The sequence below is a fragment of the Papio anubis genome, chromosome 3, assembly GCF_008728515.1.
Source record: "Papio anubis isolate 15944 chromosome 3, Panubis1.0, whole genome shotgun sequence".
NCBI lineage: Eukaryota > Metazoa > Chordata > Mammalia > Primates > Cercopithecidae > Papio > Papio anubis.
Window position 1 is genome coordinate 69,979,333 of NC_044978.1, and position 12,575 is coordinate 69,991,907.

Genomic DNA, 12,575 nt, shown 5'->3' on the forward strand with positions numbered 1-12,575 from the left:
TAGTCTTTCAGAAAAACCTGAAAATTATTTTCTCAATTACGTTCATAATTTTAGCAAGAGAAAAATACTTCGGAATAACTGAAAATTGCTGTATTGCAGTATTGTTCAAAACCAGCTGTTGTTGCATTCAGAAAATAGATTTCTGGCAGCTGCATTGATAAATTTAGGGTTATATAGCTTGTAGGTCAAGTAATTCACTTAAATTGGTTGAAATTCAGCAATTGATTTCAGTTCTAGTTTTCTGTCAACCAAATAAAAATTCCTGTACAGCCCTAGCTACACAGGTGTTTGTATCATCCAGCAATCACCAAAATTGCTGTCATTTGTCTGATTATCTCAATTTAAAACCTAAAATAAATGGAAAAGCTATCAAATATTTTCTTAACTTTTATTTTAACAAATTTATTCTTAAGAGAATTAAATCTACTAAATATTTATACCTGTATCCACATAAAGTTCTCCAGTTGTAACAAAGTAATTAGTGGATAGGAAATTCAGAATCCTTAATTTTTCCACTTCTGTTGCTTGAGTGTTTTATCCCATTATAAATCTAACCTTCTCTTGGCTTAAAATTGGGTGTAGCATAAATTAGGCATTAAACTGAGCATTTTGCCATATACCTTTTAATGATCCTTGGTTGCAAGTTGCTGAGATAATAATAAAAGGACCCCAGTTAACCTATTATGGTATTAGAAAGTTAATTAATTATCAGAATATAATAAGCCTTTATTTATTATCTGAACAACTAGGAAGTAAATATTTGATTCATTGATTGACTGACAGCCTTTTTTGCCTTCTGTAGGAGATCGGTCAGGGTGGCGGGAAAAACTGTGGAAAGATGCAAACCTTCTTGGAAGGCTGGGAGGTTTTATAAAAGCTTCAGAAAAGGATTTGGCTGAAGGCAGCCAGATTCTCTTATCTGGTGCCTAAAAGCTTAGGTTAGATAAAAAGGGGGTAGGGGCGACCATGTTAATTACCTACAAGTGTATTGACTCAAGGCCTGTGTCATTAAATCTGTACTAAATAAATGCCCGCAGCACCAGCTTGTCAGGGCTGTGTCTGCTACAACTCTTTCTGTGGGTAACCTGGTCCCCTGGCCCGCTCTTCCATTGGATATCTGTGTCAGAGTGCATTTTCTCATCCGTCTCTCTGTCAGGGTCTGCGAGTCAGACCCAGCAGCCTTCCTTTCTTGTTAGAACAGTAAAATATATATATTAGGGTTTGCTTTTATAAAATAGCTTCTCATTTTTGTCACGGAGTCAGTGCTGATTCAGTTCAGTCCTTATAGCTTAGCTGACCATTTAGGCAGTATTTCTTTAGGCCAGAATTTTCCTCATCTTGACCTTAACCTTTCAGAGCCAAAAACTTCATATGACCCTGTCTTGATCAGGCATGTGTGTGATTGCTGCAGGTGACAGCAGTAAGGACCAGAGACAGGTACCTGACCCAAATCTCTGATGCCTAACACTTGATCAGTGTTACGGCACTGATCAAGTTCCTTATGTCAAGATGACCATCATATTCCTTCACTTTCTGAAAACTCTGCATGGATGGCCAGATTATAAATGGAAAAATTTTGAGCAGATAATTTAACAAAGAAGTGTTGGCCCTACTATCTTGATAACCACTATCACTGAACTGTAATTACCTATGGCATCCAGTAAGGCAGTGGTCCCCAACCTTTTTGGCACGAGGGACTGATTTTGTGGAAGGCGGTTTTTCCAGGGGTTGGTGGAGGGGTGGGGAATGGAGACATAGTGGGTATGGGAATAGTTTCGGGATGAAACTGTTTCACCTCAGATTATCAGGCATTAGATTCTCATAAGGAGCATGCAACCAAGATATCCCTCGCATGTGCAGTTCTCACGCTCCTATGAGAATCTCATGCTGTCGCTGATCTGACAGGAGGCAAAGCTCAGGCAGTAATTCTCACTCCCACTGCTCACCACGTCCTGCTATGTGGCCTGGTTCCCAACCAGCAACGGTCGGGTACCAGTCCACAACTCAGTGATTGGGAAGCCCTGAAGTAAGACATCATCTTCCTCAAACAGTCCTAGAAATCCTCTGCAACAATACTTTGGACTTTCTGTACACCATCAATTGAGATACTGATTTTTGTAGACGTATGTAACATTAACTGGGCTACATGTTTTTCACATTGGCAAGACTTACTAGATTTTCTGTTTGATTCTTCCTGCCTTCATGTGACAAGCTAATCTTGTCTGTTTTGATTTGATTTTACTAGTGGGTTACTTCCAATGATAGGCTTAGCCCCAAAGTATGAGGGCACCGTTCTTGAGCTTCTTCTGTGCTAACTACTGTGTATAGTTCTAAATACCATAGTTTTAGTATAATTTTTTTAGTCGGAACTCAGTAACCAAGATGGTAATTAGATCTGTGTATATTATTCCCAATTGCAATCATAAATTTATTCTAAAGTTTTTCTTATAAACGTATGCATATTATATCAGAATCTTAGCATTATTACATGCTTTCTATATGATTTTGAAAAACTATAAGCACATTGTAAAGCTTTTTATAGTTGGTGCCTCTTTCTTATTGAGATTTAAAGGGATTCACTTATACAATGTTAGAAAAAAAGGAAAAATCATATAACATGTTGATGCTGTTTTTAAAGAAAATATACTAGTCCAGTCCCACTGTGCCTGATTCACCTCTTTACTGTCTGCAAGATTTACTGAGTTTCATACTCACTCCCTTTTTAAAAGTAGTTTTCTTTCTTATCTGTCTTTGGATTCACTTCCCTCTTGGAAAAAGATAAATTCTAAAAGCCTTATAAACTAATTGTGTGGTTTCTTCTTTAAAAACACTCCTTTTGTGCATGTGGAAGGTGGAGAAGAGAGATAATAGATAGTCTTCCGTAAGGTGTAATGTGGCGGCTGTCAAGGTGGCTTTATTCAGAGACCTGGAATTAAACTGTTCTCCATTAAGAAGCATCCTGTGAGGGTAGGGGTGGTGGTCACTTAATGAGAAGAGCTTAAAACACCTGGCAGAAGATGTCTCCTTGTAGCTACTGATATAACCCATCAAATATCTAATACAAATAATTTCTTTAAAAAATGGATTATTGAGATTGAAACCTTTTTTCCTGTTAACTGTTTATATTGAATAAATACCAAGGAGCAAATATAACAAAATGCCTTTATACAACACTGAGGCTAATTGGAAGAATTTTATGAAAGATCAAGTTCTGTCACTGCCCTTCTTTTCACACTTACTTTAATAAATAACTTTCTGAATAAAGAGCCTTTTCTTTTCTTAGCAGTTGGCTATTAGGAATTGTTTCCAGTTTCCATAATTTTTATTTTGGCTCTTAAGATTTCATGCTTCAGACCTAAGGCAAGCAGAAGGCCTTTGATAGCAGTATGACCCTTTTTTGTACAAAGATTACACAACTGAGCAAATTGCATAGCCATGTAGCCACATGTCTTTATTTTCTGCTGAAGTTACCAGAGACTTTACTGTAGCCTAAATATAGATCTTTCTCATGAGGCAGCCACTAGAAATTAGAAATGTAATAATTTTTAAATGATCATTATATTTACTTTACCCAAGTATATTATTTTCTACAAACACATGCTTTATGGGCTTCAAGGAGACCATACATTTTATCAATGTATTGTTTTCTATAAAGTTTCTTCTCTATTGAATAAACAAAAAGGCACTCTCTATACTTGTGTAAAAGGGACACAAGTATGTCCCTTTTGTTGTATGAATAGCCATTATAATGATAAAAAGTTGAACAAAAGAAGGGCTATCATTTGTCTTAAGTGAGACGTTGATAAAGCTCAGGAAAGATTCTCTTTAATGAAAAGAGTAAAATGTGGACTCACATTCTCTATCATTGTGTTGTTAGGGATCACTTGGGCAAACTACTAACATACTTCCTTCTGTTATTCCACTTAAAAAATATGTATTTCATTTATGTATCTATCTTTCCCTTCAAGCTGTTAGTTCTTGGTGATAATAATAATAGCTATCATTTAGTGATTGCTTTATATGAACTTGGTTTATGTGTTTTGTAGAATTATTGAATCAATGAATGAATCAACGAATGGATCTGGAAAACCCAGACTTTTAGAGATCCTATAATCTAGCATGAAGGAAAAAGAAACACAGATCAAGCTCCTTCAATACATTTAATAAGATTTTGCTTTCTTTTCCCTTACAGTGATTTAGAAACTAGAAATAATTCGAGAGTTTATTAAATATATAAAACAGCCTACAAACGGGTGATAGAGCCAGCCATGTTGAGGGACACTTAGGTAACGTTTTCATTGTCAGCTTTCATATTTGTAACTGTAGCAAGATGGAGAGCATTGTGTGCTAGAGAAAGAGAGACACCTAGGTTCAAATTTCAGGTATGTGATGTCAGGCAAATATGTGACTGACTTGTGCTTCAGTTTCTTTCTCTGTAAAATGAGGATAATAAAAGAATTTACCTCACAGAATCAGAGCATATGTACCAATAACTAGAGTTCCTGGTACATATGCTCCATTAAGTATTAGCTTTTGTTCATAGTGGCAATAGGTGGGGGAAGGGATGTCAATTTGCAATATCTAGTAGCAATACCATTGAAATCTTTATGTTCCTATGATGTTCCAAGCCTTTTTGCACTAGCCATTCCAATAATGAGCACTCAAAAAATTATATGCTCAATTTTGGCCAGGTATGGTGGCTCACACCTGTAATCCCAACACTTTGGGAGGCCAAGGTGAACAGATCACTTGAGCTCAGGAGTGTGAGACCAGCCTGGCCAACATGGTGAAACCCCTTCTCTACTGAAAATACAAAAATTAGCCAGTGTGGTGTCACGCACCTGTAGTCCCAGCTACTCGGGACGCTGAGGCAGGAGAATCGCTTGAACTCGGAAGGTGGAGGTTGCGGTGAGCCAAGATCATGCCACTGCACTCCAGCCTGGATGACAGAGTGAGACTCCGTCTCAAGAAAAAAGAAAAAAAAGAAATTATACACTCATGTTTAAATTAGCTTAAGTTGAATTAGGTAGGTGGAAAGCTTACTGGAGGAAAATGTGTCATATTTTGTAAGCACAAAATAGTGTAAACCTTTTATTCAGAATGTATAACCAATTCTCTACTTATGGGGAGCAATCTGGAATTCACCATTTTCAGTAACTTCCTACAAAAGCAACTAAAAATTGGAAAACTGGTCACTGCTTTCTCATCCTGGGTTTCCAGTGTTGTTGGAAGTGAGAGAATCAAATCTTAATGATTATTAAGACAAGCTGTAACAGATTTTTAAAAATTACAGCAATGGAGTATTTGTTGTGTAGAAGAAAGAAGAAACTCAATTAGCATTAAAATTTTTCCAAAGGAAATAAATTGAATAATTGAACTTTAAGAGGAAAAGGCATGTACCACAACATATTGGTTGTTTCTGCCACAGTATAGTTCATTACTAATATGAATATTTATACTATAGCTCTGTGCCAAATGAAATTTATATGAAATATTTCTGCATAATATGGAGAACTGATTAGGTACTAGATGATTTAAAGACGCATTAATTTATTCATTCAATATTTAACTCCTATTCTATGCAGGCATTATATTAGGTGCTCCAAATATAACAATGAATAAAAAGTCATATATAAGATAATTATGCAATTTATATAATTACAATTAGGAAAAAGAGGTAGGACTGTAAAGTGTGAAACATTGTGAAATTACATAGAAACATATCCTAGAGTGAATGGTCTGAGATACATGTCATTATCCAGATCTTTTCAAATGTCTCAATTCCATTTCTTGGTGCTCCACTCCTTCCTAATCAGTGCTTTAATTTTCACATAGGAGACATGGCAAGTCTGTGATTTCAACCGACACTGTAATTCACCAACCTGTAGGATAAGACTACACTTGGGTTTTGTCTACATCAGTGCTACAAGAAATAGGCTGTTTTAAGAAAGCCATAAAAATTCCCTAGTTTTCAGACCATTATTTGAGCCAAAAATTTGAAGTCCAGAGCCCTTCATTTTCTTTCTTTAATCTCTCCGACACAGCAAGAAGCAGCCAACCCACTTACAGTTTCTGCCCATCACTCTGTAATATGGCAGTCACCACTGGGTCCACAAAAAGGCATTTTGTTCTAAAATGTTCACTTAAAATGACTGTTAACTACCATTTATTACCAACAACCTATCCCTAATGCGGTAGTTCTCAAATTTCAGCATTCATCAGAATCACCTGGAAGGTTTTTATAACACAGATTGCTGCGCCCAACTCCCAGGGTTTCTGATTCAGTAGGTCTGTGTTGGGGCCCAAGAATTTGTATTTTTAACAAGTTCCCAGATGCTGATATTGCTAGTACAGGAACTTAACTTTGAGAGCCACTGCTCTAATGGAAACGGGTCCCCCTCTGCCTTCAAACCCATCAGGTCAAGTATCCAAACCCCAATTTCTATCCTTGAGAGTCTGTTGCCTACACATGCTTTTGTTGCAAAATAGAGCACCAACAGGGTTCAATTGCAGGTAGTAGGAACTACTGTAGCGCATTTTAAGCAGGAAAGAATTTAACTAAGTACTTTCAAATCATTGGAAAGGGTAGATAAGTCATCCCAGGAATAAGTCCTAGAACAAAATTGCAGATCTGGCTCACTGTGGAAACTTCCACGTTCATAGGACAGAGTCAGAAAGCTGCTGGCAGAACTGCAAGCTGCCGGACTGTAGTATTCCCTCTAGAGTCATGTCCCCCGAAAATAATAATGAGTTTCCCATGTGTCACTGCATTCGTTTGAAATTGAAGTCTCACTCAAGTTTATCTCATTGCCGAAACCAAATCTATCTGGAACCCTAGTTGCAAGGGAGTCAAGGAAATGTATTTTTGTTAGCTGTCTAGCCTCTTCAGAAGATGAAGACTCACTAGAAAAAGGTTGAAACAGATGTTGATGGAGCCTTGCTATCACAAGGACTAGTGAATATTTCCCTGATGCAGCTGAGACACAAACAAAGTTAAAGAATTAGCTATGTGAAAACATGGGAATATGCATTCTAGGCAGAGAAGAAACAAAGAGACCTGGAAGACAGCCTTCTTCTTCTCTCTTGTGAGAGAGAGATTATTAATTAACCTTAAAAATAGATGGCAAATATATACACACCTCCCCATCTCTGAAAAAAAAAAAACAGATGACAATTTCAGAAAAGTCAGTTTTTAAAATTTAAAACATTATTGCAATAAGAAGAGAGGCTACCACATATTGAGTCTAACCCTCCACTACTTCAACCCAGTAGAGGCTAGGGTCCTCTGTTTAAGCCAAGAGCTGTGAAATATCAGTCCTTCTACCTGTGAGGAAGCAGGACCAAAGTGATGTGTATGGAATCGAGCATGAAAAATACAACATAGTCGTAACTGCCAAGGTGCACCCATCCATGTACCTTAAATGCTGAGAAAATCACAGATTGAGTTTAGGCCCTGTACAGGAAAGTCACTGGCCAGATCTAGATGCCACTCACAGTATGGCATTTAGTTCCAAAGTGAGGAGGCAGTAAGAGGTGTTTGAGCCCTGTGGATGCAGAGATAAATGTGTTAACATCTCAGAAAATGTTAAACCTTAGAGATAGTCTACTCCAACTTCCTTCTTTTACACGTTCAAAAAAGCAGGCAGAGAGGTTGAACATCTTGTTCAGGGTGACAAAGTCAGTGAAACATCTGGACTAGTACCACCAATAGCAGACATTCCTTTTTATCACTTGCTTCACTTTGCTTTTAACTTTCTGTTTGTGGTCGTCATCTCATGCTGAAATGTAAATATGGTAGCTGATCTAGCATTTTGTCAGCTGGACATCAGTTTACTCTTTAGCTCCTTATCAGTCAGATGGTATTCAGAACAATTAGCTTGAAGGTCACTGCAAAATTAAAATATTTTTATAACTCTGACTACTGCTTTAACTCAAGACATTCCTGCACTTAAAGATTAACTCTCGTTCCACTGTTAGTGGCTCTTCATGTCCAGAGTTGAATTTTTTTTTTAATTTTTAATTTTTGCAAGAATGGTGAAAAAAGGGCCATGGTATTAGAAAAGGATCATAAAAAGGTGACTTATGATATAATTCCTTTGAAGAGTCATTAGAGGCCAACTAGTTTCTTTATTAGTTTGAGTGGCAGATACAATTAAAGAACCCATAAGAATACATATACCATCAAATCGTCAGATTGAATCTTTAATCCAATGAGCTTTGTTTTTTTATTTTTTTGCATTCCATATTTGGTTAATTTGACATTAAAACCATAGTCCCATAAGAGCTTGACTGTATTTGAGTTAAACACTAATATCTAAACTGTTTTGTCCAAGAATTCAGACATTGTGCTCTCATATAAATAAGCAATATTGGGTGGTATTAGGTGGTATCACAGTTCCAGTGGTTTTGAACAACCATAAAAATACATATATATATTTATATTTATAGTACCTTATTGTTTTACAGAATCTTTAAAATATGTTCTTTCTGTTAGGCTTCAAAACCATAATGCAATAATAAAATCCCCTGAAGAAAATCAAACTCAGAAATCTCATTTTCTAATTCTAATGAATAAAACAGTCACTAAAACAAGAAACTGTGAAAATCTGGAACTGTATATACATCCTATGCCAGAAATACCACATCCTTTATTCCCTGCTATTAGTAAATTTATTTCCTGCTATTAGTAAAATGTATAATATTTTATCCTACAATGTGATAAGTAAAAATAATAGGTAATTATGTTTTACTTAAAAATCACCTTTATCCCAAGCCTTTCTAAGTTCAACAGAAAGTTGAATTTTCTTGTGATGGTCAAAGAAGCATAGTACAAGAGCTTGAAAGGATTTCTGACTTCTCATGGCTTGTTAATAATCGATCCCAGAATTCTGAACCTGTGTATCACTGACCACAAGGCTCTTATGGAAAATGTTTGCATGTCCCCACTGTGTCAGCTCAGAATGTTTGAGTTGTAGTGTGGTGTGACCAAACAAGCAAAAGAAAAGATTCTTTTATCTTAGAGAGAGATTAGGAATTACAGTAGATAATGGAAAGAGGCACAAGCTGTGCTGGCTTCTATCCTGTAGCTTTTAGAATGTTCTTTGTGGAAGGAAAGAAAGAAAACTTCCTGCTGTAAGAATAATGATGCCCTAAGGAAAAAAACATCTGTTCTCCTGTCCATTGCACTGTATTTTAAGGAAAGCAGCTGTTATCTGCTTTGAGTTAAAAGGTGGGCTTGTTCCCACCTCCACACTTCCCAAACTTGAATTACCGCTCCATCTCTGATGTTGGAGGCTGGTATAAACAACTAAGCCCTTTATCTAAATATTTTAAATCCTTCTCTCTTCCCTTATTTCGGCCCACACATTAGCCTATGGAATTGACTTAACAGAATGTGTATTTTCTTGTCAGTTTTGGACTTGGGAAAAAATACTTAGTTTGAATGAAGAGGGTGACATTCATGGAAAGTTTAAACAAGTCTGGTATATGTAAGTGAAATCTGAAGTCCAGAATAAAAAGGAGAATGTGCAAGTGCCTTCAGATTTGTAGGGAAATCTACTTTAGATTGCTCCATAAGATTTTATTATTTTGACCTTTTGACTTCCCAAAAGCCGAGTAGTTCTCTCTCAGACACTCATAGGAAACTTAAGGGGTTTGAGAACCTGGCTGAAATTTCTTAATTTTTCTTCCCTCTACTTCAAACCACGTAAAGGCCTCTGTTGGTCCAGTTAATCTCAGCCTGATCTAACTAAAACAGTTAACAAAGTGCTGACAGGGTAAATGGTCCAAGGGTGGAGGAGCGGGTGTTCCTTTAAATTCCCATCCCACAGGGCCCAGCAAGACATCTAGGAGAGGAGCCTGTGCGCTCTGCTCAGTCAGAGGGAGCCAGGGGTCCTTGGTCCAAATCAATGTTTTTTAATAGGCACCCAGGTGATTCTTATGATCAGGCTTGCATGAGGCAAGTATGGTGGGAGACAAATTCTGCTAGTCTGAGCCCAGGATAGCTTTCCTGGACTGGAGGCCTGGCCTCCTCGTTCCTTAACTAGCTGGGCTGCCACAGGCAAGAAAATTAACCTCTTTGTGCTTAAGTTCCTGTACTTGAAAAATGGAGCTAGAGTGTCCACTTCATAAGGTTGTCCCGAGAACTAACCATAAAATCCTTAGAACAGTATCATTACCCTTCTTACCATTTGATTTGCAGCCCAGAGCACTGGGATGGTTCCAGAATATTTACTCAATAAATTATAAATTTCTTTAGAGTGAATAAGACTGGGGAGGTATAAAGGAGCCAGATCACTAGAGTTCTTAGTGCTGCTCACCCTTCTAGGTACAGTCTAAGGGTGACAACTCCCTTTTCTCCACTTAGCCTACCTTGAACCATATTAGTTACTCTTATGTGGCTCAGTTTTTAAAATGCAGGGAGTGGAGTTGCCACTGTACAAAAAGGTTTCTAGTGTCTTTCATTAAAAAGAAAAAAAAAAGCCACAATACGCTATTTCTCTGCAGCAAAACAAGAAAACTTTATGAATCACTACTGCTTTAATTAACAGCATTATTTTTTTCCTTCTCTCCTTACCTAAGGCTGCTGTGGTGCCATCTGCCCAGACCCTTAAAATTACTGACTTTAGCTTCAGTGACTTTGAGCTGTCTGATCTGGAAACAGCACTGTGTACAATTAGGATGTTTACTGACCTCAACCTTGTGCAGAACTTCCAGATGAAACATGAGGTAGGAATGCAGCGACATCCTTTGGAAAAGTCTATGTGTGTGTGTGTATGTAAGACAGAAAATTTATTTTGAATGCAAATATGGAATAGGGATTTTTACATTTTAGTGATTAATATACTGTCACTTAATATATACCCGAGACTTTTAATGAAAAATTATCATTATTAAAAACACATTTAATGGGCTCCTAGTGTGTATCAAGTATCAGGGTGAAGACTAAGGGAGAGTGTTCCTAAAAATGGGAGCAGGATATGCAAAGGCATGACCAGAGAGATTGGGGGTCCCCACCCAGGGACCCCCTGTTGAGGGGGTAAGAATGGCAGGAGAAGCAATGGAAGAAGGTGAGAAGCAAATCATACAGAACCTTGTAAGCCGTACAGATGAATTTGGATTTTACCCTGAAAACAATGGTGAGTCACAGGAATTTTATGCAGAGAAGTAGCATGATCTCATTGCAGTGGTTATAACAACAGTGTACAGGGAAGGACCAAAGCAGAGTGAACTCCTTTGAAAATGAAGGAGGAAATAAAGAGGCCTGATGTGAGGCCACGCTTTTAGTTGGAACAGGGTCACCCATATGGGGAAGACAAAAACTGATTTTAGCCTCTGTTGCTTACCTTATTCACTTCTCAGATAATAGCAAAACTTAAATAAATATCTTCTAATATCAGTTTGAAGATACCAGGGAGTTCTGTTGTTTCATAATGGCTATGTATTATAATATATAACAACAAAGAATAAGAGGCAGCAGAAAAGACTATTTGAAAAAAAGAATTCAATAATCTTGCCTTTAAAGATTACTTTTTCTCATCAGTTGACTGTCTAGTCTCCTTGTATAGATTTCCTATCTGAAAATTTAAATATCTCGAAGGCATCCACTATTTAGCACTGTATTAATTCATACAACAAAAATTTGTTAACATATACTGTATACGCAGCACTGTGCCAGGTGCACAGTTCAGTGATGAATTGTCCCTGCTCTCAAAGGCCTCACAGAAATGAAAACTGAGAGTGATTAATACATTGTCATTTATGGTATTACTGGAGGTCCAAATCTGGTTCTTCCTGAATTTAACCAAAGTGTATGTTGCTCTTTCTTAGGTGAAAATAGAGAACAGTTGTCTATAGACTCTTACCTAATAATATTTTACTCTTGTTAGAGTGTGTTGATTAAGGGATATCATGTCGTTTAATTATTTCAACAAGTTCTCTAGAAAGGCTGTTACTGGGGTTATTGTTATCCCCATTTTACAAATGAAGAAATTGAGACACCGTGGTAGAGTAGAAAGATCATGGATTTTTGAGTCATAGCTCTGCTACTGGTTAGCTCTTTTTTCCTTGGGCAATTAATCACTCATATTCTCAGTTTCCTCATCTCTTATTAGGGGTAATGGTATTATTCTCCCCACGAGAGTATTGTGAGAATTATACATGCATCTGTGATTATCTAATTGTATGCATGTGTATATGTGTACTTATCTATAATATTCTGTTTAACAAACAGGTGTAGAGTCCATGTCAGTTATCCCATTCTTAGGCCAAGTTTGACTGGTTACATCACTCATCGAATTTCTCAATAGTAAGTCATAAGGCTCATTTTTTAAAGCCGTATCTATTGATGAGATGAAGATCTCATTTGGAGCCAGAAGTTCTATGTGAATCTCACTTCTGCTTCTTGCTAGTTACAGGACTTTATAAACCTATATAGTGTCTCAAATCCCTTTCCATTCCTGAGTACTCCCATTCTTGAAACTAATAATGATTCTGTTGAAAGGACTTGGCCAGAGCAGAGGAATGTGATTCTTGTACTTTTAAACAAAATTCATGTAAGTTGATTTATTTCTTCA

The 12,575-nt window shown here is 37.1% G+C and overlaps 1 protein-coding gene across 3 annotated transcripts in view; it reads left to right on the forward strand.

Annotated features, from left to right (window-relative positions):
* Positions 1-12,575, forward strand: part of PDE5A (phosphodiesterase 5A) — a 128,489-nt gene that overhangs the window by 86,452 nt on the left and 29,462 nt on the right. For all 3 annotated transcript variants that reach the window (XM_003899129.5, XM_003899130.5, XM_003899131.5), the window contains exon 12: positions 10,582-10,728. In XM_003899129.5, coding sequence (XP_003899178.1) covers positions 10,582-10,728 — 147 coding nt within the window. The remainder of the gene's footprint in view (positions 1-10,581; positions 10,729-12,575) is intronic.